The sequence below is a fragment of the Paramisgurnus dabryanus genome, chromosome 21 (genome assembly GCF_030506205.2).
Source record: "Paramisgurnus dabryanus chromosome 21, PD_genome_1.1, whole genome shotgun sequence".
Lineage (NCBI taxonomy): Eukaryota > Metazoa > Chordata > Actinopteri > Cypriniformes > Cobitidae > Paramisgurnus > Paramisgurnus dabryanus.
Window position 1 is genome coordinate 20,624,091 of NC_133357.1, and position 25,654 is coordinate 20,649,744.

Sequence of the window (25,654 nt, forward strand, 5' to 3'; positions counted from 1 at the left end):
AAACATCCAGCGGTTGTTTTGGTGGACAAGAGAGCCGTTTAAACTTGACAAATAAAGTTATAAGCTAAACTTTCCCTGTAATGAATACCTACAAAACGCATTAACTCCTTTCTCTGTTATTGGAACAATATTCATACTGGAGTTTTTGATGTTTCTTTTTGCACTATGTACGTTTGTAAAATTTAGCGTTGATGATATTGAAGGTAACGACGGTCCTCCGCCCGATAGAGGCATGGTGAGCTGCCATCCTTGTTTTCAAACATATCTCGTTGTTTTTAGATTTATGGCTGTCATTAGGCAGTAGATCTGTCTGGATGCTTTGTTATGAGACCCATACATTCTTCCTGTAGAGGGCGTATGGCGGCTTAGTGAGTCTTGTTGCTCATTGACCAGCATTAAAATGTCAAGTGTGTTTATTTTGTTAAATTAAAACTATTTGAATTGTAAATTTAGTTAACATTTCAGTCTATTAAGATCAAAAAACTGTTACATAAACAAATGAAAATCAGATGGAGAAAACGATTAAAAAAAGAAAAAAGTATTGAGTGATCACGAACGAATGTGATTGGACAAGCGTAGTGCGCGATGAGGAAAGTAACGGGTGTCACTTGACAAAGCATAAATAGTTTTATTTATGTAGCATTTTTTGACAATGAGTTACAATTGAATAACGATTATATACAAAATGCACATCGAAGAGTTAAAACTATATTTAAAATAATTAAGTTATTATTTACCGGAAAACAACGAAAAATCCGCGCCCGTTTAGCCCCGCCCACTTTAGCATTCTCTGTTTTGTGCTAATCGCCTTTCTTCGCATTAGTTTTGTTTCTACGGTTGTATGGCTGCTTTTCTGCAGACACACATAGGATCTCTAATTCACGTGTGGAATAATGAGTAATCCTACACTGCGTCCACGGCTGTTTTGATTCAATGCTGTTATTTTTTTCATCTTGCATTTCCGCTCCAATGCTGGGAAAAATCTCAACCTTTAATCGACCTCACTCAAGCTAACGAAGACGAACGCTGGAAGAGACCTGCTGTCTGACAGCTCTCAAGTGCATCTTTATATATTTTTCAGCTTGAGACTTTCAAAACCTTTTTAGGATATCCGTTCAGTAATTGCGATTTCAACAGCTTGATTAACAGTTTTAATGAATTAAGATTACTACTACTGCTAGTAATGATAATAATAATATAACGTTAAGTGAATTGTTTCATCAACGGTTCTCAGACATTACGTCCTTCTGGTATACAAAATTTGAGCCTTTTGCTCTTATTTAAAACGTATTTAAAATTAAATGCTAATTTTAATGTAAGTTTTGTTAAAGATTTCAGATGCAAAAACAAACCACGCGTGTATGAGAGTGAAACACTCCCACGCGGAAGTGACTTACACGTTAGGCCAGTCGTCTGTCATTTCTAAGTTAACGTTACTTTCTATTAGCCATTAAGAAATATCATTAGATATTATAATGATTCCCGATAAAGCACCAGGCGAGGATGTGTTGCACGCATCAGGGGACTTAAAGAAAGAAGCCCACGTCCCCACCTTTGAAAAATATAAAGAGCTCTACGTCAAATCTGTCGAGTCTCCCGAGGGTAAGTTTCATGTTTTTGTGTAATAGATGAAAGGTTTATTATGTTTAGAAAGGATTTTACTGCATATGTCTCAAATCCTAGAGCCCTAAATTGGTAGCAGTTTGGGGCATCAATAACTACAGGTGCCGTTTCTGACCTATGTACAGTGTGAATGATGCATCCTAGATGGTTAGGGATTTTAATGTGTATTGAAAATTGAGCATCTGTGTGTTTGTCTCGTTGTATCCAGAGTTCTGGGCGGATTTTATCAAGGATTTCTTTTGGAAGAAGAAATACAATGGGAAGTTCCTGGATTACAACTTCGATGTGACCAAGGGGGAAATTTATGTGAAGTGTATGGAAGGTGCCTCAACCAACATTTGCTACAATGTTTTGGACCGCAACGTCCATGACAGGAAATTGGGGGACAGAGTGGCTTTTTACTGGTTGGTATTAATAAACATTGTGGTTTAGATGTCTTAGTATATGGTAGTCAAGCAATCCCAACGTCTTTTTTTTTGTTTGTTCTTTAAACACAAAGCCACATCATTGCTGTATTCTGGTTAAGACATGAATGCTTGTCCACATACTCGCATGGTGTTGTTCTCTTTCAGGTTATGTGGGTTGATATAGAGCTGTTTATTATATTCAATTGAGAAATGGAAAGACCTGCTGACAAGCAGAAGTGCTTTGGAGCAGAATAATTGGGATAAATTTAGACTCTCAAGCTAATTTCGTCAATCGTATAAGCTTGAACCAGGTCCAGCTCATAAGTAAAGTGCATCTTTAGTGTTGCACCTTCATGGGTCAAATTTATTTGTGTGCTGAATGCTGCCTATAGGTCACAAGTTCATATTTTGGCAGTCTTTGTTTATTAGCATTTCGGTTCACAAAAATAGCCTCTCTACATGCAGCAAATGCTTCTTGGGTCAGTTGGTTTAGTCCTCTGCTTTCACAATGCCGGTTTTGCAATATCGAATCACTTTGTGTTAGATGTTACACAAGTTTGAGCCATTGGAGGATTTTTCTTGAAATTGTGTTGCCGTTGTAGACTTCTGCTAAACTTTGCCTTACTGTGCTCTATTTAAAGTTTGCTAGAAAGCCAATTCTGTCAAAAAGCCAAAAAAGTTATAGTTTAACCTGTACAGTTTAACCTGTTCTTCAAAAGAGTATTGAGACCACACGAAAACAAAAATTATTTAAAATCTGTTATCTTGAAGGATAAGTAAATTCATCCAAAATGTTGATGTCTTTCTTTGTTCAGTCGAGAAGAAATTATAATTTTTTATGAAAACATTCCAGGATTTTTCTCATTTTAATGGACTTTAATGGACCCCAACACTTAACAGTTTTAATGCAGTTTAATATTGCAGCTTCAAAGGACTCTAAACAATCCCAAACGAGGCATAAGGGTCTTATCTAGCGAAACCATTGTCATTTTTGGGAAGAAAAATAAAAAATATGCACTTTTAAACCACAACTTCTCGTCTTCCTCCAGCTGTGTGACGAGCCAGCGCAGTTCACGTATTTGCGTAATGCTGTGGAAAGGTAACGTGTTACATATATGAAACGCACATTTGCGGACGATTTTAAACAAAAAACTGACACAAAGATATTAAATAGTATCATTTCACATACTATAACGTCGGAACGGTCCTGTCTCCACACTTGTAAACACTGGGGCGTAGTTTCGATACGTCCGTGACCTCTTGACGTGATGATGTCGTGTCACAGGACCGGGGAAGACGAGAGGTGGTGGTTTAAAAGTGCAAATTTTGTATTTTTCTTGCCAAAAATAACAATCGTTTTGCTAGACAAGACCCTTATGCCTCGTTTGAGATCGTTTAGAGTCCTTTGAAACTGCAATTTTAAATTGCATTAAAACTAATAAGTGTTGGGGTCCATTAAAGTCCATTAAAATGCGAAAAATCCTGTAATGTTTTCCTCAACAAAAAAAATTCTTCTCGACTGAAAAAACAAAGACATCAACATTTTGGATGACATGGTGGTGAGTAAATTATCTGGATTTTTTTTTAAGAAAATGGACTAATCCTTTAAGTGCAAGTTTTCTTTAAAGCATACCAAATACTAGGACATCCTGACATTTACTGTTGTTATGCTGATAACATGAAATTATGAAGAAATTATCAAATCCAAACTATTTGTCTTAGACTTTTGGGGAAATATTTACATATTTTTATGAAACATGATAGAATATTAATGTGTTAAAAATTAAACTGACAGTAATAATGCATTGGTGTTTGACAGGGAAGGGAATGAACCTGGTGATCAAAAGACAGTGAGCTACAGAGAACTGCTTCAACAAGTCTGCAAGTTCGCCAACGTCCTCAAGTCACAAGGTACAACTCAACGACAAAGATAAAAAGCTGTTCAACTGGTTTATGTATCCTAATAATATAACCGTGACTAGCAGTAGGATGAAATTTGTCTCTCTTTCTCTCTCTCTCTCTGTGCAGGTGTAAAGAAAGGTGACCGCGTATCTATTTATATGCCCATGGTAGTGGAGCTGGTGGTAGCCATGTTGGCCTGTGCTCGGATCGGAGCGGTGCACTCTATTGTGGTCAGTTGATTTATATTGACCAATCAACATCTATTAAATAAAGCAATAAGCCACAAGAGACTAGGTTATAGTGATTTCACTGGGTTAAGGGGTATTTTTGACCATCACACACAGCAGGTATAAAAGGTGCAATGTGGGATTTTTAAAAGGATCTCTTACAGAAATGCAATACAATATACCTTACTATATTATCAGTAGTGTATATAGACCGTATTGTTTTTATTACCTTAGATTAGAATGACCCGTTTTTATCTACATACACCAAGGATCTCATTATGTGGAGTCACTGTCATGTTTATACAGTCGTTCTACTAGGGGTGTAAAAATACATTGATATGGATGGGTAAATCGATTTTATTTCTAACAATCCGATGCATCAATGCCACGCGTAAAAAAATAGTTTTGAGGTACCTTTATTTTAACACTCTTCGTCTCCATGTCCTCATTCCTTGACGTAACGTCCATCTACAGATTTCCACCAAAGTGCGCATTTCTGTTCATTTTCATCTGCTAGCATCGGCAAGTGAATGTGATGCAGCAACAAAGCTGTTGTAGCATGAAAACACAGCGAAAGATAAAGAAGACAAGCGTGTATTTAGTCTTCTCTTCTAACATGATGAGTTATAGCACCCTCACCTGTTTTTACTAGTAGTTAAATATAGTTTTTTTTAAAGTTCAATAAATGTAACTTTTTTAAATTGAGACTTGTAACATTTGTCATCATCATTGTGTCATTTTTATGATGTAAATTAAGTGACCAAAAGCAGTATCGGCTCAAGAAAATCGGCAGCCTGTATCGGTCATCGGCTAAGGCTGATGAAACAAAATCGTATCGGCATCTGCACTGAAAAATCCATATCGGTCGATCCCTATCTCAGACGATTACATGTTTGTCCTGTGGCGGCTACCGTATGCGTTTCGAAATTGAGGGCTGAGCTCTGGAATGAGCTGTTGTCTGACCACTAGATGCCGCTTAAAAACCCTACACTGCTCCTTTAAAACAAAAGCAATATAAACCGGAAAACAGTTTTTTTTGTTGTGTTGTACAGTGCTATTTATTAAACAAAATAAACTGTTTGTTCACCAACTAATAATGCATTATCTTTACTCTAGGCATCAGAATTCAGCCCCATAAAAACACTTAAACCAAGCCCTATCCTTGTTTGTTTGGGTGTGATGTTGATTGGTTCGTGAGGAAAAGAAAAAAGTTACAATATGTCATTATCATGTCATGTTTATTGTGTGTTTTTAACATTACAGTTTGCAGGTTTCTCCGCAGAGTCGCTGTGTGAAAGGATCATAGACTCTCGCTGCTGTCTTCTGATCACGGCAGGTGCGAAAAGTGTGATCGAAAAATCTGACGACATTTACTCTCTGTTAGGGCTGGGCGATAATTCGATAACGATAATTTTACCGATATAAACTTTTTCGATAAAACTATAAGGACAGTTCGATAAGTGATCGATAATGTTTAAGCACTGTGCGTAATGTTGCGCGAGCACTTCCGGATGCGGCACGCGCTCTTGGTTTACAATCACAGTGACAGTCAGACTTGAAGGAGTGGAAGATGAGGCAAGTTATTCATTTATAAGTAGAGACCTATGATTTTCGCGATGCGGATAACGCGGACGGAATCACGGAATCCAAATGCGCGGAAACATTTTCTTGTGTGTAATGTTGGACGCGCAAACAGGGTTCGTCAAACACAGCAGACACAGGTGCGTGCAGTATACTGTACTTTCATTCAGCGTCCGCCTTGCGCACGCACACGTCTGCACAGCTTTAAAAGTATATTTACAGGACATTCACAAATTCAGGAAACTGAGGAAAAGCAGCAGATCCACCACTGCAGTGAATATAGTGTTTGGGTATGTGCGCTCCCACAGCAACGTGACACTCTTGACATCCATTTATCAGCGTGTATAGCTCGTATATGTATAACACACGCGTGATCACTGAACTAAGTTTTCTTTCTTGTTTAAGTGAACATAAACAGCTGTTACTCAGTATATTGAAACTTAAAGCAGTCTGTCTTGGGTCTTAAAGTGACAGTAGTCTGCTGCTTTTGTGTCAGAAATGTGTTGATTTCATAACAAATAGATTTACATTTAATACAGATGCATTAAAACAAGATTTTAGTTTTTGTATTTGTCATGTTCTGAATAAAAAGTAGTTTAAAACCATTATTAACTGTCTGGTTTTTACAATTTTCATTCAGGAGCAAAAATCTGCCTTTAAATTTGACAGGAGTAAAGATTTGTTATTTATCATGATAATTATCGATATCGACTGATATGGAAAACATTTTCTCGATAATTTTTTGGGTCATATCGCCCAGCCCTACTCTCTGTGTTTTAAAGCAGCTAATCCGGAAATCAATGAGTTAAACTTTCATCGCAGAAAAAAACTTTCACAATCTTTAACAAGTCTCTGGATTAGAAATGCTGTCAATCATATAACTATTAAAAGCTATTTGGCCAGTGTGCTGTGGTTTTAAGTAGAGGGTGAACTCCATGCTAAAGTTTGGCTTCTTCATGAAGATAAAGCAAAGTTACACAGTTGCAAAGCAGCTTTACAAAAGAACACAATGTAGATTAAACCCAAAACACAACAGTTAAAAATTATAGATGATTTTGTAGTCCAGCACTGGTGTCGTCTGAAGACCTTGCAAGGGCCGGTGATATCCTTCTATATGTGTTGGCTCCAGACTGGAGCTGGCGTAATCGCTAGTGACCTAGGGATAAACATAACAGCTGCTAATAATAATAGCTTTTTAGGTAGAGGATAGTTATTAATAAGTCATAAACATAATTTAAAGTTACATGATGCTGTTATATATATATATATATATATATATATATATATATATATATATATGTTAGGCAGACGAGATGTGTCTTTAGTCTAGATTTAAACTGGGAGAGAGTGTCTTAGCTGATATTTACAGTGTACTTGTTATTATAAAAGATATCCTAATGGGCTTTAATATGGGCTCAGATGGGCCTTCATATTATTACAGTACCTGTAGTAGACACGTGAGAGCCGGTTTGTATTGAGGATTGTACTGTAATGACTGTAATGTTTTTTACTTTTCTGATTTATCATGGAATATTATATATATTTTTTGTGAATGCAGTTATGTTTGATTGTCTCCCCTCTCTTCAGATGGTTTTTACCGCGGTGATAAGCTGATCAATCTGAAACTCATAGCTGATGAGGCTCTACAGAAATGCAGGGACAAGTATGAAAAACACTTTCACTGTCATGTATAATCAGTGTGCGGTTTGTAAAAAAAAATTCAAATATTTTTACAATCACACTCCTCAGTTTTTTTCCTGTGTAAGCCTTCTTTTCGAAGCGAGGGAGAAAGGGGTCTCACGTGTAGCATGTGCCAGCACAATCCGATGAAGCAACTGCAGATGCTTTGCCATATTGCTTGTGACACCCAACTTGCAACACAGTAGTTAGTCACAATAATTACACTAAGCCACACTTTAAGCCCATGTTAAAGTCGTGTGTTAGGTCTATGCCATAGCTGCGCCGTTGGTTATCCATAGCCTGACGTGCACCTTGCCAAATTTTTAACAGCGCGTCAGTACTAAATGGACTGCAAGCGTTGTGATTGGTTGCAGAAAAACAGTGGAAATGAATTGGACACGAGTGAAAAGAGCAAGATAACTCACTAGAAAATGTCCTGTTGTGCTGTTAAGTGTCAGAATAAGAATGCCAAAAAAGATGGCTTTCATTTTTATAGAATACCATCGTCGAACACATCATTTGAAGATAAACGTAGGTGTTTATGATTACATTAAGCCCTTAAACGGACAGAATGGAGCGAGGAAATCATCTGGAAATCTTGTAATAATTAGAATAGAAAATAAGTAGAGAAGATGTCCGGTGTTCTGTCGAAGTCTGTTCCCTCCATGTGTTTCTTATAGCGTTTTTATCACGTTACAATTATTATTTATTCAGAATAAATGTTTTTTTATACTGAAAAAGCAATAATGTCACAATTTTTTTTAATATTTCATAATTCTTTCGTTTTCTATTATTTCTTTTTATTTCCTTATATCTTAGCTTATGTCTTCTTCCTGTTTGTTCTAAAATTATTATGTTTACATACTTAATAAATATATAAATATAGCCCACACACACACATGATGTAAAGTGTTATTAATATATAAACAGGCCTTTTTAATGTATGTTTAAACATAATACTTTTATAATAGTTTTAGAACATACACGTAAGATAAGGAAGAAATAATAGAAAACAGGAAAATTATGAAATATTTAATAAACGCTATTATATATAATACATGATAGTATTGCTTTTATATGTACGGTACTTTAGCGATTCGGGCTGTAAAAAATAATTGATTTAGCAAAAAAGAACAATACATATACATTACATACATGCATATCAGTAGCCAAGCCATTTAAACTTTTTATCTATCTAAAAAATAAACGTAACGTGATTAAAACGCTATAAGAAACTTTGCACTAAAGGGAAACATAGGGGAATCAGACTTCGACAGAACACCGGATCCATAAAAATCACGGTTTAATGCTAAAACACTTCACAACCCTACTGCAGAGCAGTCACTTTATGCAACCAGTTTGGCTCCGCCCACAAAAAGCGTCATCTCTGTTTGCAAACACGAAATTGGTCTATACTTAAATCTCAATTTCTTACCATCAGATCCTTCTCAGTGGAGAAATGTATAATGCTTAAACATCTCACAAAGGAAGATGAAGGCACGACCCCTGGCTCGCTGTCTCCACCGGCAAAGCGTGCCTGCCCTGACCTGCAGGTAAAACTTATTGTCTTTTCATCAGGTATATGTGAGGATATTAAACAGGAAACCTTGCAAGAAGAAACTATAATATATAAAAGGATTTATTACTGATCATAAATCAATCATATGAATTGTACTTCCTGAGATTGAAAGCCTTATGTCATTATGTACATCTTTTTAATTCATTTTTGGTTTGGTTCCTTTAATGTTCAAAAATAGTTCACCCAAAAATAAAACGTCTATCATTATATTCCCTCATGTCAATCCATACCCATATTGCTGAGAATTGTATACAACGTAAGTTCATAGTGAACACGTGTAAAGGTCTAAAAAGGACAAAAAGCGACATCGGTCAAACGCCATATTTATGATTTAAAGACTGCAGTGGAGTGACGATTATTACTGAAGAAATGTATAGATAACAGCAAATAGATTATAATGTCACAAGGGTAATAAAATGATAGACATTTTTTGAGTGAACTCCTATTCATAACTCCTGTCCTTAACATCATCCGAGTTTTGTTTTACTGTTGTAAAACCATAAAGGTCTTGCAGGAGCTCTCAGAGTTGTTGCACTTAAGACCTTTGAAACATTTAGATGGGTATATCATTGACTATATGGTGACCTGTATTAAATCTTTGATAAGTGTTAAACTGCATTTTTTCCCTCAATGTGGGTCCGTGTCTACTGTATGTGTGTCTTTTCCTCTCTTTTGGTGTGAGTAATCTCTCCATTAACCCTCTTTAGCAGGAGAAACACAATGAAAGAGTAAGACGGGTCCATCCTCCCCCACAGGTATTTCATTGCTCCTTTGTGCGTACATAACTTGTAACTTAAACCGTTCTTGTCATATTAACACTGGTTTGTCGGCTCTTTCGCTCTCGGCAATGGACTTTGTCACTGTCTTCTCATTCTCACGTACAGGGTGTGTGTGTATGCGTGTGTGTGTTTGCTTTTGCAAATGCAATTTTGCTCTTTAAATCAGTCTTGGCATCAGTTTCACTTTCAAAATTTGTGATTGACATCAGAGGCGTGTTCTGGGTTATGAAGAGTTTGAGGTGTATGCATCGCATTGCAATTGTCGTGTGCTGTTGCTTCAAGACAGGCAATGATAATGATTTTTTCCCCTCCATTTGTAAAATGAATGGTACATGCATTAACAGTAATATGCATTTTGCAGATGCTTTTATTCAAAGCGACAGCTCATCACTTAACACTTGTAAGCCAATGGTCTCAATAAGATCACATTGGATGAGAATCAAAATCTAAACGTGTTGCTTCATTGATGTGGTCAATTGTAACAGGTGAAAAATTAAATGTGACCATTGCACTTTTGTCTCGTACTTACCTTTTAATGTTCAGATATTTCTTGACTTCACAGCAAACAAAGTAGCTTTGCCTTTATTGTTCCAATACTTATGGAGGGCACTGTATATATAATGTTTTCAGATATTTCTTGACTTCACAGCAAACAAAGTAGCTTTGCCTTTATTGTTCCAATACTTATGGAGGGCACTGTATATATAATGTTTTCATTGTGTTGTACATTCAGAAAAGTTAAAACAGTAATAACATTATGTTTTCATATACATTAACTTGTCAATGCAAAACCTTCTGTCCAGCATTATATAATATTTGTTAAATACTTACTAATGAATGTTTTATAAAGTGATACATTTGTACTGACTGCCAATTCTGATATATGCAAATGTTTATAATAGTGCACGATTTTAAACAACAACATATGATGGGTTGTTTCAACCCATTGTTGAATCAGAAATTGACATTTTCTAGGTTAATTTAACCAATAGGTTTGTCCATATTTTACTCAACCATGGATTAAAACAACCCAGCATTTTGTTTAGAGTGTAGTGAGCTTAAGCTCTTATTATTTTAGTGACTAGACTTTATTAAAGGGATAGTTCACTTAAAAATGAAAATTTGTTCATTAAATCACCCTCATGTTGTTCTAAACCTGTATGAGTTTCTTTATTCTGTTGAATATAAAAAGTAGGGCTGTCAAAATTAATGTGCTAATAACGTGTTAACTTAAATTCGTTTTTAACGCCACTATTTTTATTAACGTGCGACTAAAGCAACGCGCAACTTCTGTTTGACCCTTGGTCTAGCTCAGTGGTTCTCAAACTTTTTCTGCGTGCGGCCCCCCTTGTGTACAGTGCATTCCTCCGCGGCCCCCCCAAATACAATTTTTGACAAAAAACGTTCTAAAGTTTAACATTTTAATTAAACAAAACGTATTAAGTTATACAAAGAAGTGCTGTTGGTTAGTAGCCTTATTTTTTTTTTTAGGTTTAATAACACAGAATTCATGATAAATGAATGTATTTTATAAAATGTCATAAAGCTGGGGCCCCCCTGACACCATCTCGCGGCCCCCCTGGGGGCCCCGGACCCCAGTTTGAGAACCAATGGTCTAGCTGATCTCTTAGCATAATTTATTGAATCTGATTAGTCCATTAGCATCGCGGCTAAAAAAATAACCAACGAGTTTTGATATTTTTCCTATTTAAAACTTGACTCTTCTAAAGTTACATTGTGTACTGAGACCGACGAAAATTAAATTTCTAGGCCACTAGGAACTATACTCTTATTCTGGCGTAATAATCAAGGACTTTGCTGCCGTAACATGGCTGCAGGAGGCACAATGATATTACGCACCAGCCGAAAATAGTCCCCTTAGTATCTTTCAATAGCAGGGGACTATTTTCGGGCACTACATAATATCATTGCATAGTGGAAGTCAATGGGTACCGTCAATTGTGTTACCATCATTTATCAAAATATCTTTATTCTGTTGAAACTCATACAGGTTTTGAATAACATGAGGGTGAGTAAATGATGACAACATTTTCATTTTTAGGGAACTATCCCTTTTAAGGAATATTTATAAAAAAAAATCATAAAATCATTTACTCACCTCCATGTCATCCAAGATGCTTAAGTCTTCGTTCGGTTGAGAAGAAATTAAGTTTTTTGAGGAAAAACTTTCCAGAATTTATCTCCATATAGTTTGTTGGACCTCAAGTCTGCGTTTTACATAATGTAACGCATAATCTTTTGACGTGAATGCGTGAGGTCGCGCTGGCACATCACATGGCTAGTGCAAGATGAGAAGTTGTGGATTAAAAGTCCTTTTTTTTTGGAGAGCTTTTGGCTAGATAAGACCCATATGCCTCGGTTTGGATTGTTTAGAAACCTTTGAAGCTGCGTTGAAACTGTAAACTGTTGAGGTTCAATAAAGTCCACCATAAGAAGAACAATCCTGGAATGTTTTCCTCAAATAACTCTCTTCTCAGTGACATGGTGGTGAGTAAATATCTTGATTTTTTACGAAAGTGGAATATTCCTTTAAGCCTTGCTTGTATTAGAAGATGAATGTGCTGAAATCTCTCACGCTTTCTGATGGATTTGACGCTCTCTTGAATTAGACTGAAGTGCTGCTCATGTAGTTTTCCTTCAATCCCTAAACTGCATGTGAAAGTAGATCTTCAGACCTCTCTGATGTTTTGTATACGTCTAGTGTTTGTGTTACTATATGTGTTGTTAACTAAAATTATTTCACTTTTCAGTTTTGAAACATGTTTACATCAAAGCAGATCTGGTTCTGTATTGCAGCCACTTTGGTTTGAATGGAATGAGAAGTCAAGTCAGTCTGCCAAAGTTATGGAAAATATTGAAAAATAAATCTTGTCAGTTAATTGGTAAAAAGAAAAAAATTAATGCTTGCAAACTAATAGTATGTTGATCAAAAAGTGCTTTGAAGACAAAAAATTAAAGGTTATTTTATGCTAATGTGTATGCGTAAATTCTTCATTATAATTTAATTCCAGCTGTTTACCGTTATTCTTGGTATCCACACAAGAATGAAATGCACTGACATTTTGTGCTTCTTTTTAATGCACTTCTTGAACTTAAAAAAGTGTACCTTTTTTGTTAAAAATTAAATCAAAAGAAATAGGCAATTTTTCAGACCAAAAGTCGTAACTTCTCGCAAAGTCATCGCTTGTCCTGTTAATGGCTTTTCGGACTGACTTGATGATGTCACTTTCCCTAAAACTTGTATTTTTCTCAGATTTTGATGAAGTGTTTGACCAGCAAGAGCAAACATGCGTTAAGAGGGGCGGAGTTAATTAAGCGTGCTCTCTGTGCTATGATTGGTTCAGGTGCCGTGGAATCCTGAGGTGGATATGTGTTGGCATTCTCTGATGTATGAAGCTTCAGATGAGTGTGAGCCTGTCTGGTGTGATTCAGAAGATCCACTTTTTATCCTCTACACAAGTGGCTCTACTGGAAAACCTAAGGTAGATCCTCAGCACATTTGTGTTATATTAATGTGCGCTCTTTACTTTTTTTAATCAGTTGTCTACTTTTTGCTTTCACCCATCAGGGTGTATTGCACACAGTCAGTGGCTACATGCTCTACACAGCCGCCACCTTTAAATTTGTTTTTGATTACCACCCTGATGATGTGTACTGGTGCACTGCAGACATTGGTTGGATCACCGGTCACTCATATATTACATATGGGCCATTGGCTAATGGTGCTACAAGTGTTCTGGTGAGGGAAATACAGTATCTATCTTTTTGGACTTGTCAGATTTAAGTAAGGATTGATTGAGATGATGTTTAATCAACTGTAAATTTAAAGATTATAAAACTTGTTTCCTAGTTTGAGGGTCTGCCCACATACCCGGATGTGAGCCGAATGTGGGAAATTGTTGACAAATATCAAGTCTCCAAGTTTTACACGGCACCCACTGCCATCCGGCTCCTTATGAAATATGGCAGTGAGCCTGTACAGAAGTAAGTCTGGTGTTTAAAGTGTGTGTGTTTATGATTTAATACTTGATACTCGAGTGTATTTTTCACAGATCGCTCATTATGTAGGATGATTTTTTTTAAAAACACAGTAAATCTCAGAAAAATGACTTTGATAGCTGGATTGTCACATGCAAAATCACAAATGGCAAATTGAAAATCTCTGTATTGATTATTGTTTATAATTGTGACTATTACTAGTACAGCGTTCTGTGATTTTGTATTGTTTTCTTATTAAAGGCCAAAGTAGGGGACTACGTACAATGCAACAAATGTAATTTTCGTCTTCAGAAAAGTTGAAACTGTACTGTACACACACCGCCAGATTTTTGAAACCCTGCCTACATTGTATGCATAGGTCGCATATGCGCCTACAGGAGGATGTAGTATTTAACCCAGGAGATGCATTGCATTTTGTCACAATGTGCATACACCAAACGTCTGTGTACACGTACTAGTTAAATAAACTATACTTTGCAAGGGTTTGCGTTTGACCTTGCGCATACGTTTGCATACACGTAAAAAACAGACTATACTCCGTGCTTATTAAAATGGCAACAGTTTAGAAACGCATTTGTGTATAATGCAACTTTATAAACCTAAGTTTTATGTTATTTAAGGTATAAACGGGATTCTCTGAAAATATTGGGTACGGTAGGTGAGCCCATAAACCCAGAAGCCTGGCATTGGTACTACAATGTGGTGGGAGAGAAGAGATGCCCTGTGGTGGACACCTTCTGGCAGACTGAAACGGTACGAACTGCACATATCTTTTATTAATATGAAACTTGATCCAGGAATATTGAACTCCATTTTGCTTTTAAAATATATATTTGTTTCATGCTACTTTAGTCAAATGTTCATATTTTAAACATTCATTTTATAACATTATGCAACTGTATTGTACATTAGGCTTGCCGCGATAGTCGGTGTAACGGTGATTACCGGTGCTTCAGCCTCTCACCGGTTAGATCACTTCCCCACCGTGACACTGTCTTTCACCGTCGTTTTGATATTTTCTTGTAATTTAATCGTTTAATTTCGTTAGAGAGAGCAATCACTGAATGTGTCTGCTGCCTGAATTCAGGTGTCAGATTTTATTTATTTCTGTCAGAGTGTGCAAGGTGAGCTGACTGACAAGACGATGGCAGAAGCCGCGTGCTTACTCGTTTTTGTTATAATATACATATATGATGTTTAATATAAGCAAGGTCATTTTGTTGTTGTGTTTTTCATTAAGAATAATAATAAACTCATCATTCAAGCAGCGCTTTATGGAGGAGTAGCTAGTTGCTCTGCTTGGGACTGGCGGGTTCTGTGAGAATTACCTGCGCACATTGACTCTAGCACTTCATTAAACCAGCTGTTGCACTCGCATTGCACGCAAATTCATATGCGATTTAACGCAGCGTACGAACGTGCTGCATTAAAACAGTTGCATCTAATTCAAAAGTGAAAGTAAAATGCGCATTTATAAGCCCCTCCTAACTGGTGAAACCGGTATAACCGGGTTTGTCACACGCTGATTAACCGGTGGGAAAATTCTGTCACCGCAGCAACCCTAATGTACATGAATGTGTAAATGCATAAAGCACCTCAGCTTGTTTAACAGCACCTTTAGACATTTACAACACTGCAGTGTGGTTTTCCTTAAAGGGCCCATATTAGGTTACATTACAAGGTGTTTGGACTAGGGCTGCACGATTATTCGAAAAAAGAATCACAATCTCGATTCATACATAAATGCGATTTTTCTTTCTAAATGATGTATTTCCCTGTATTCACACTGCATTCAGGTGTTCATGTATTTACATCACAACAATCCAAGATGCTATGTCAGTCAAACTTGCTCACACTCACACAGTGTAAAATCAAACCCTATTCATTTACCAATCAGACCTGCTCATTTTTTCCTCTCTCTTCCTCATTTGCAGCATTCTGCTGTCGCTCACTTGAGGTGTAACAAGGCGGCAGACCGAAACAATTTTCACACAAAAGTAGAAAAAACTAGCGCCTTTACAGAAAATCCTGGTGCCGATGGAGAGAGTGACAATGAAACAATATTGGTTCCGAAAACAAAGGCTGCAGACTCTGGAGGTCGCGTATGCAGGCTGCATACATCTCCAAGCCTGGTTTATTTAAGTTAACTAAGCATTACATTCGCAAATCATAAACGTATTACAAAAGTGTACGATTGACTAAGAATAATAAAAAAAACTTTATAATTGTTAATATTCTGAAATAAGCAAGTCTTGATGACGTTTTCTCGGATTAAGACATGTCCTCTGTTTCATCGTTTCGTGTTTAAAAGGTTACGTTTTTTAAAGATTCAAGGTTGGCCAGTTTGAGTGTACAGAAAGCCCAGTGCAATTTATTTTAAATTTTATTTATTTATTAATTTCAACATTCTATTGTTTGTTTAACAGCCAACAAATTTTAAGTTACTCATCTTAGGGGGTCTAAAATAAGGAAGAGACTTAAGACACTTTATAATAACTGAAAGTCCTGTGTAGCACTTTTTTTTTTCTTGAGTGCAATAAATGTTTTTGATGAAAAATGAGAATCATGTGAAAGGGTTCCCATTGATCCTTGAAAGTTTGTGAATCTGGGGGAAGAATTCAAGGCCCTGGGAAGTTTTTGAAAATATACATACATAGATACAGGTCATTGAAAGTGCTTGAATCTATTTTATGCAAGAAGTTTTCTAGAAAATAATCTATATTATTCCCTGTGTAGTGTAGGATAATATTAAAAAATTCTAGACTTTTTAAGCACACGTGCTAAACTGTTCGCTTTAAATGCTTTTTTCATCTGTATGCGAATGGTTGATTCATACCGAAATGCTTTTTTGCATATTTGTGTTTGACAAATGAAAACGTCTCGGGTTACATATATAACTGTTGTTCCCTGAGAAGGGAACAAGACGCTGCGTCTCCTTTGCCATACTTCCTGCGTCCCTGTAACGCCGTCTTTGGCAATATTTCAGATAGCGATATACTTCCTGGCTCCCTCGTCACCCTGTCTTTGTCGTTAAGCCTCACCATTGGTTGAATTTGATATACACATTCAGACACACTTACCCCTGGAGGCGTCCCCAAAGTGTCACCGCAGTGACGCAGCGCGAGTTCCCTCGAAAGGAAACTGTAACAATGTATCTTAAAACGTAACACGATGTAACATTGCTCTCACTTGAAATGTGTCCCCACATTTAGTTCTTGAATTTGAGGGTTCACATTGGAGAGCTACAAGGAAGGTCAATAGCCATGACATAGACTGAAGGAACATCTGTGTTGCTTTGAGACCAAGTACTGTATGGTTGGTTGTATCTTTCACAGGGTGGACATGTGATGACCCCTCTGCCGGCTGCCACTCCTATGAAGCCAGGATCTGCTGTAAGTGATTCAGGGCTTATATTATACTGCATGTCTAAAAGGCGGTTTCCTGGACAGGCTTTTGAAGATCTAGGACTAGGCCTTAGTTATATTAGGTCTTTAAGTTAAGGCAGCACAAACATGCGTTTTAGTCTGGGACTAGGATAAGCCCTGTTCGGGAAACCGCCCCCTAAGAGCTTTTGTTGTTGTACCACATATAAATATGTTGCAACAAAAGGTTTCTAATGCTCAGTTTTGAAGTTTAACTCTATGTTCTCTATGGTTGTTTTTGTATCTTTAATGTCGTTTTTGTTGATTAGACGTTTCCGTTCTTCGGGGTTGTACCTGCTATTCTGAATGAGTCAGGCGAGGAACTCGAAGGACCAAGCGAGGGTTATCTAGTAAATACAGCTTCTTTTATTCCTGTTATAGAAATTATATATTCATAGGTTTAAGTTTGAAACCATTATGGTTTATGTCTTCAACAGGTCTTTAAACAGCCTTGGCCCGGGGTGATGAGAACTGTATACGGGAACCAGCAGAGGTTCGAGACCACCTACTTTAAGAAATTCCCCGGATATTATGTAACCGGAGATGGTACGTTACCGTGACTGCTTTGTGTTTTTATATACAGTATGTGGAAATTGTTAAAATGTTAACGGAAATGATTGTTTGTGCCTCGTGTGTTTGTTCAGGGTGCCGTAGAGATAAGGACGGCTACTACTGGATCACAGGAAGAATAGATGACATGCTGAATGTATCCGGTGAGTGGCATCATAAAGGAAATTATTATTGCTCATCCGTTGTCATTTGGAAACTTCAAAACCACACAACAAAATTAATAAAAAATTCTGTTTAGTAATTTTCTTGGCTATGAGAGAGAAGATTTGGAAATAATACAGATTAAATTCAGCTTAAGTTTACGTGTTAGCACACCAGAAGAGAAGTTGATGATGAAATTTAGGCCACATGTAACACCCATTAAGATCTTCCTTGTTTTCTTCTTAGACTCTAGAGGTTCAGTACAGTCACGGCGTGTTGATAAAACATTGCAAAGTGCAAAGTACAGTAACTGAACTAGCATAGCGCAAACGTTTGAATAATATCAAGTGAATGTGTCTCTTTAAGGGCACTTATTGAGCACGGCAGAGGTGGAGTCGGCTCTGGTGGAGCATGAATCTGTGGCAGAAGCAGCTGTTGTGGGAAGACCACACCCTGTGAAGGGTGAGAGTCTCTACTGCTTCGTCACACTCAGCGATGGAATCAACTACAACCAAAAACTGGAGGCGGAGCTTAAAAAGCTTGGTGTGTATACTTATTTCATACATTTGTCATTGACATTTCATACTTACTCCAGTGTCATTTAAAGGGGACATTTTACAAGACCTTTTTTATGATGTCAAATAAATCTTTGGTGTCCTCAGATTACATATGTGAAGTTTAAGCTAAAAATACCATATAGATAATTTATTAACATGTTAAAATGGCCATTTTATTGGTGTGAGCAAAAATGTGCCGTTTTAAATGCAAATAAGCTAATCTCTGCACTAAATGGGAGTGCTGTGGTTGGATAATGCAAATTAAGGGACAGTATTATCCTCTTCTGACATCACAAGGGGAGCCAAATTTCAGTGACCTATTTTTTTTCACATGCTTGCAGAGAATGGTTTACCAAAACTAAGTTACTAGGTTGTTCTTTTTCAATTTTTCTTGGTTGATAAAAGCAATGGGGACAAAATTATAGCACTTAAACATGGAAAGTCAGATTTGTATGTCAGATAGTCTGTATACAGAAATTCATCCAATATATTTAGAAAAATATACAAGTTTGCCGAAGCTGAATAAAAGCTTTGTGTGTTTTAGATATTTTAGTTTTTATTTTAGTCGTATAGTAGTTTTATTGTTCTTTTAAAATCACTTTTATTTTTTATATATATTTTTAGTTTTTTTCTAATCTAAAATTGCTATTTAAGTTTAATTTATTTTTATTAGTAGTATAAGTTTTCATTTAATTATTTAAGTTTTTAATATGATTGATTTTATGTAAGGTATAATTGACGACGGGCCGTTAAATTATTTATAAATAATTCACACCTAAGGTGGTAATGCAGCCATGGTGCAAAACGTCTAATAAAATTGCAAAAGCTTGTTAACAAACTTGCTAAAAAAAAGTTTAAAATTAACATGAAAGTTGAAAATACACCAAATAAAATTAAATAAAAACTCAAATACATTTGCCTCACACAAAGCTATCATTTGGATTTGTTTACCATATTCAGCTGAGATAACTGCATTTTTTTGAAGGACTTTTGTTAGAGATCAGATGATGATCAAAAATAAATTGAGTTTCTATTGTTTTTGGATCAGTGAATGCTTTAGTGTTTTATAATTTGGGTAAGAGTGCCACCTAGTGGATAATTGGGGAAATATAGATTGTCATAAAACTCCTCATTGGGAGGGAAGCATTTTCTCTTAATTGACGAGATTCAATTGAATTTTATTCATATGGCGCTTTTCACAATTGGTAATTATTTCAAAGCAGCTTTACATTGATAGAAGCAGGGGAAACAGAAAAATCGACAGACAATATAAGTAGCAAAATACAGCGGCTATGAATAAACTTTACAAGTTAGCATATTAATAATGTCTTGTATACAAGAGGGTGCTAAGTTAAGAAAGTGCATGTTGACTTCCCGGGCTGAAAACCCCCTAGGAGAAAAACCTCCAGATTTTTGTTTATGTATTTAAATGAAGATTTGATGAATTTTAATAATTTCACATTTTTACTTCCTTTTTTGAACAGTGAGAGAGAAGATTGGAGCAATAGCTACACCTGACTACATACAGAATGCACCCAGTCTCCCGAAAACTAGATCAGGTATTACATTTACATTTATGCGTTTGGCATTTATTAAGAGTGTCTTACAGTACAGTGCATTCAATCTGTACATTGTTTTTCATTTGCTATTCATTTAGCTACAGGAACATTAACATTAACTCTTTCACCGCCAGCGTTTTAAAAAAAAGTTGCCAGCCAGCGCCAGCGTTTTTCATGATTTTCACCAAAGTTTAATGCCTTCCAGAAAATGTTCTTCTTTAAATAAATAAACATACAATATACCAAATGAAAGAACAGACCCTCTGCTTTCAAACAAAACAAACCGTTTCATCCTACCTTTAGTGGTTCTTTTGCAATCAGCTTTTGAATATGGGTAGGTTTTTACAAAAACACCATATTTTGAGCAAAAAGCAAAAATAATTCCATATTTGTGACGGACTTTTCATAGAGATCCCATTCAGAGCGATCTTTAAAACAGACACGGACATGCAGCAGCTTGCCATAGGGCAATACTTCCGGTTTTAAAAAGTTGCGGAAGGGCGCCACCTGGTGGATAATAGCGGTATTGCGGAAAGACGGAAAATCTCGTCATTGGCGGGGAAGCGTTTTCTCTTAATTGACGAGATATCTCGTCAATGGCGGGGAAAGAGTTAAAATGCTTGATGCTTAAAATGTGTTAATAGTTATATATTAAAAATTGTGTCAGTAATATGTGTTAATACTCACAAGTGTACATCTTTTTATCCAAAGGTAAGATCATGCGGCGGATCCTGCGGAAGATAGCATCTAATGAGCGGGATTTAGGTGACGTGTCGACACTAGCGGATAGCTCCGTCATTGATCAACTGTTTGAAAACCGCTGCAGTACCGCCGTGTGACCACCAGTGTCGCTCAACTCAAACCTGCTGTCAGGCCCTGTATGAGCTGCAAGGGGGGTAAAGTCTGGAGAGCTAGATTGTGTAAAGCTAGCAGGCCGACAGAACGCTAAAGGCTTATTCAGAGATGTATAAATCCTACCGCAGTTCGGCGACTTTTAAAAAGATTTGGGATTGATTATGGTCTCTCTAGAGGATTTTTATAAAGGATTCAATTGTATATTAAAAACCATTTTTCCTTCCTAAAACTTTATTTTTGTTATTTACCATAAATATTTTTTGTTATTTCTTTTTTTTTTTGCTTTAGCACTATTGTGCAATTGTGTCGTCTCCAATTCATTTGAACACAAACCTGGGTTTCTATTTTAATTGCTGTCTCCATTTCTAAACACCAGTTGTGTCCTTTTTGTCTTCCTTATGTATTCATTTACAATTACCTCCTTTATTTGGGTTATTCATATAACATTATATGACTACATTGTTCTATCAATTATCAATGTGCCAACATAACAGAAAACTTAATGTGTGAACCAGCTTGTGATTTTTAGAGAGAGCATTTTCTATACAAGTCAAAGCATACAGTAATGCTTAGCAGGATAACGTGGTGTAAAGCAGAAGTATGTAAAAATATCCCTCCAACAGTTTGCAGCTGTTCCTGATGAGTGTGCTTGTGATCTGTCTGCTAGTTAATTCCTTTATGGAGGTTTTAAATGAGCTTTGATTAACCTGCAATAGATAAACACTGTGTATGTGCATCTTAAAACTCATGCAAGAGTCAACGAGATCTAACAGGACAACAATAGCCATTCTGTTTGTAACGTCAAGTTTTATTTAAATTAGTGGAAGTGTGGAGGACCATGTGCCATTTAGAAATACTGTTATTTAATTGTGCAGACATTTATGAAAGGTCTTTCAGGTGAGGAGTGATCAAATTCCAGCTTTCACCTGCTCTGGATTTGTCCGTTTTTTCAGGGTTCAGCTGGTGCTGTTCATTCAGCTCTAGGCATTAACTGTTTTGTGAGCTTTTTATTGATCCAGAAGTGGATGAATATTAGCTGCGTTTATCAGTCCTCTTAAAACACTCATACTTTCTGGGTGAGCAACTGTACCTTTAAATTCAGTTTAATGTATGTGTTTCTTTTTAATTGTAATCATTTTATTTGAAAAAAAATGTCTCATACTAAACTGGGTGAATAAAAGTGCTAAAATGAAAAAAGGTTATTTTTGTATTTCTGTGCTTTTGGTCTTAGTACACTGCTTTTTATATATATATATATATATATATATATATTTATTTATTTATATATATATATATTTATTTATTTATTTATATATATTTTTATATTTATATATATATATATATATATATATATATATATATATATATATATATATTCTGCACATCTACTCCTTCACAAAGAAAATCTGCTGCTGTCGTTTCCCTGCTGTTGGTTTTCAAGTCCCCACAAGATGGCAGTCACTCATATCTTTCCACATGACAAAGAAACTGTGGCTTTACAAAGGGTCTAAATCAAGGGTTAATATTGTTTTCCATCACACAGAACCCCTTTCTGCATGAACTACATGCATGTTAAGTGAATTAACCCGTAAGTTCATGTTTGATGCTCTTTTTCTGGGATAAAATCCCATTGGCCATCTGTTACTCAAGCAGTGTGAATCTGATTGAATAATTCATGGCACATTGCTCACAGTCTGGGGATTGTGTGGAGCAGAGGGCCAGTCGGTTACTCGAAGTCTATTTGTTTGTGTATTAGTGTGCACAGGTTTATTTTTGAAAAAGTCCTGAGAAATAAGCTGATTTCAGATGACATTGAAGGTGGTTATCATGATTTAAAATTGGACAAATAAAAAAATGCGACTTATTTTTAATGTATGAAATGTACATGTTCTTACACTGTCCGTGGAAGTCACTTGTGTCTGCATTATATATAAATGTAGCCATAACAGAAACTGAAAAGCAGTTGAGTTAATTTTTTCGTTAATGCATTTAAGTTTATTTAATTACCCGCCTCAGCTGCTTGTAAACTGACCCAGTTCTCTTCATGATCCTCACAATTATCTATCTGAAGTTTTGGTCTTATTTCAAATACATTTATGCTCTTTTCACACCCTGAAAATCCAGCTAAGACCAGCAAAAGTTGGTAGCTGGTTTAAGCTGGTCCTCCCAGCCTGGCAAAGCTGGTCTTTCAGCCTAAACTCCATCTTAAAAAGTGATCAAAACAACAGCAAAACCAGCTAAAACCAAACTGGAAGACCAGCTAACCAGCTTATGCTCATCTTAGATGGATTTTTACAGATATAGGTTTCTCCTTTTTTTCTGATTTCTTCATTTTCCCCATCATTTATCTCTTCTCCATCCCCTGTATGTGCTCTCATGTCTCAGGCCACATTGATGTTTGTTGTACCATACTACTGGGAGTCAACAAGCCCATTGTCAGATAATAACTCAGTATTTTCCTGGATGTACAGCGGATATCTCAGCGGCGTCGGGCTCTTTTGTGTCTGGATGACTGAAGGGCTTGAGATCTCTTGTGTGGTTTGAGATGCAATACAGCGAGAGGCAGGTGCAAACTGTCTGTACTGTACGGATTGACTCGGGGCTATTTCTCTGTTGTTGCTGCTGTTAGAAAAATAAAATAAATACATTTGTAAAATAACTGCTTTTTTCATATTTACCAGATTTTGCATTAGAAATTTCATGATGCTAAAGTCTGTTTCTATCATCAGGTTGATCCCCCTGTTGAAGCTGTCTGCTTCATTTTATCTGGCTGACTGCAGGGCACAAGGGGAGGTCTCTAGTATGTCTGTCAATGTTGGCCCAGCTGTCACCAGCATTTGACCACTGAACATATGCACTACGAAGCTGCTGCCTTTGTTTCTCCTAATAGGCCTTCATTACACACACACTTGTCACACTCCAGGAAACAGACACGCATGGGACAGGTGGGAGAATAGAGGGCTCAAAAAGATGGAGAGTAAGAAACAAAAGGAGTTATGAGGGATGCGAGAGACACAATGGATGAATAATAGAGATGGATTGAGAAACTGGGGAAAAGCTATATAACATTTATGTATTTGGAAGATCCAGATGGGCTTTGCATACAAAGAATCAATAACAGTGGAGTCTTTTTAGAGTAGGTTATCAAATTATAGCTAAAGCGTATCAAAAACTACACTGAGCTAACATTACTGTGTAAAATGGGTACTATATAATAATGCACATTGTTAACTACAGATCTGCTGCTAAACCTGTCTTCACACATACTGTAGTGGTGATCCATGATCGCCGTCTCCCCTTGTAATTAGGAAACCAAAATTATATATATTCTATATTTGTTCCAGAGTTCACTTTAGCCACTAGTCAGACCATTAAACAAACAGAGACCAGAAGTTAAGTTCCTTACAGAAGCTAACTGTGACAACGCGCATGCCCAATGAAAAACATTTATACTATTTAATATACTGAAAAAATGATTCATTGAATTTAATCAATTTTTTAAGGTAAGTGGTTGCAATCAATTTTTTTTAAGCTATTTAAACAAAAAAAATTAGTAAATTAAAATAAAATATAAAACTTTTGTTTAAATGTAGCTTAAATAAATTGATTGCAACCACTTACCATAAAAAAATGATTAAAAAAATTGTTCATTCAATTTACTCAATTTTTTTAAGGTTAGTGGTTGCAATCAATTTATTTAAGCTGTTATAATAAATTATCTATATAGTATTTTGAGCTTAAACATCACATATGTACTCTGGGGTCCCCAAAGACTTATTTTACATCTTTAAAAAGTCTTGTGAAATGTCCCCTTTAAAATATCTTTCTTAAACTTCATATTTTTTCAAAAAAGAAAAATTAAGATTTGACTTCATTACTGTATGTCTATGATTTTTAAAAAAACGAATTTATCTCATTTATCCACATTTATGGATATCATTTATCTCATTTATCCACAGTTGCAGTATCCAGATAATTCCCCAGGAAATCTCCAAAGGACTTCCCCATTCATTCCATCATCACAGGGAGTCAACAGGGGCAATATTCCCCTAAAAGCCCAGTTTCAAAGATGGGAGAAAAACCTCATTACACATCACTTTCAGTTTCTCTGTTGGAGTCTAAGGGGATCTAAAGCTGAACATGAGGCTGACACATTGGGCAAGAGACAGTTAGGATAAAAAGAGAGATAGTAGAGAGAAAAAGGGATGCATATGCTGCATATATGAACATAAGACCAGCTGGATATCTGCCTTCCCAACCACAGCAGACTGTTTACATCACAGTCTACCATCACAACTTACCATCACATAACAGCTGCTTTTAAATATGTAAACAGAGATCATTTTCACCCTCTGTGTCATTTATTATGCATGATTTATAATCCATTCTTCTCAACAAAAGGCACAGTGAGCATAGGTATTTGTCCATATGCAGAAAGCACTGATGCACCATTGATGTATCCAATATCACTTAAACACACCATTACTGGTGATCAATATACAGATGATTGATTGACTTATTGAATACATGGATTGGATGGCTTCTAGTTGATGTGACTGTATACAGAGAGTTTGGACCAAACAGCAAAGTCTCTACATGTAATTTTAACCACAGATCTCAGGCTCTATGCATCAGAGTTCAACAGAAAGTAAAAAACGCTATTACGAAATGCTCTGTCCATCTATTATTTCCATCTCTTGCTTGGTTTCTTTCTTCGGTCTGTCTCCTCCAATCCATCTATTTTCATCTCTA

At 36.3% G+C, this 25,654-nt stretch overlaps 1 protein-coding gene across 2 annotated transcripts; it reads left to right on the forward strand.

Annotated features, from left to right (window-relative positions):
• The first annotated feature begins 798 nt into the window (after window positions 1-798).
• On the forward strand, window positions 799-22,099 carry acss2 (acyl-CoA synthetase short chain family member 2). 2 transcript variants are annotated; one of them, XM_065286195.2, is made up of 19 exons: window positions 799-1,602; window positions 1,832-2,027; window positions 3,850-3,941; window positions 4,059-4,162; window positions 5,423-5,495; window positions 7,328-7,403; window positions 8,862-8,973; window positions 9,707-9,754; window positions 13,144-13,281; window positions 13,368-13,538; window positions 13,650-13,783; window positions 14,419-14,551; window positions 17,134-17,190; window positions 17,490-17,570; window positions 17,658-17,766; window positions 17,865-17,933; window positions 18,298-18,474; window positions 19,973-20,047; window positions 20,759-22,099. In XM_065286195.2, the coding sequence occupies exons 1-19, from the start codon at window positions 1,476-1,478 to the stop codon at window positions 20,884-20,886; spliced, it is 2,100 nt and encodes a 699-aa protein (XP_065142267.1). In that variant the 5' UTR covers window positions 799-1,475; the 3' UTR covers window positions 20,887-22,099. The 2 variants fall into 2 exon arrangements, with proteins under 2 accessions (XP_065142267.1, XP_065142270.1); XM_065286198.2 differs by lacking the exon at window positions 9,707-9,754.
• The last annotated feature ends 3,555 nt before the right edge of the window (window positions 22,100-25,654 follow it).

Excerpts from the sequence above, each read along its gene's own strand:
- acss2 (XM_065286195.2), top strand. The coding sequence starts at position 1,476 with ATGATTCCCGATAAAGCACCAGGCGAGGATGTGTTGCACGCATCAGGG. Across the intron at positions 8,974-9,706 it reads GTGCCTGCCCTGACCTGCAG|CAGGAGAAACACAATGAAAG; the intron begins GTAAAACTTATT and ends AACCCTCTTTAG. Across the intron at positions 14,552-17,133 it reads CCTTCTGGCAGACTGAAACG|GGTGGACATGTGATGACCCC; the intron begins GTACGAACTGCA and ends TATCTTTCACAG.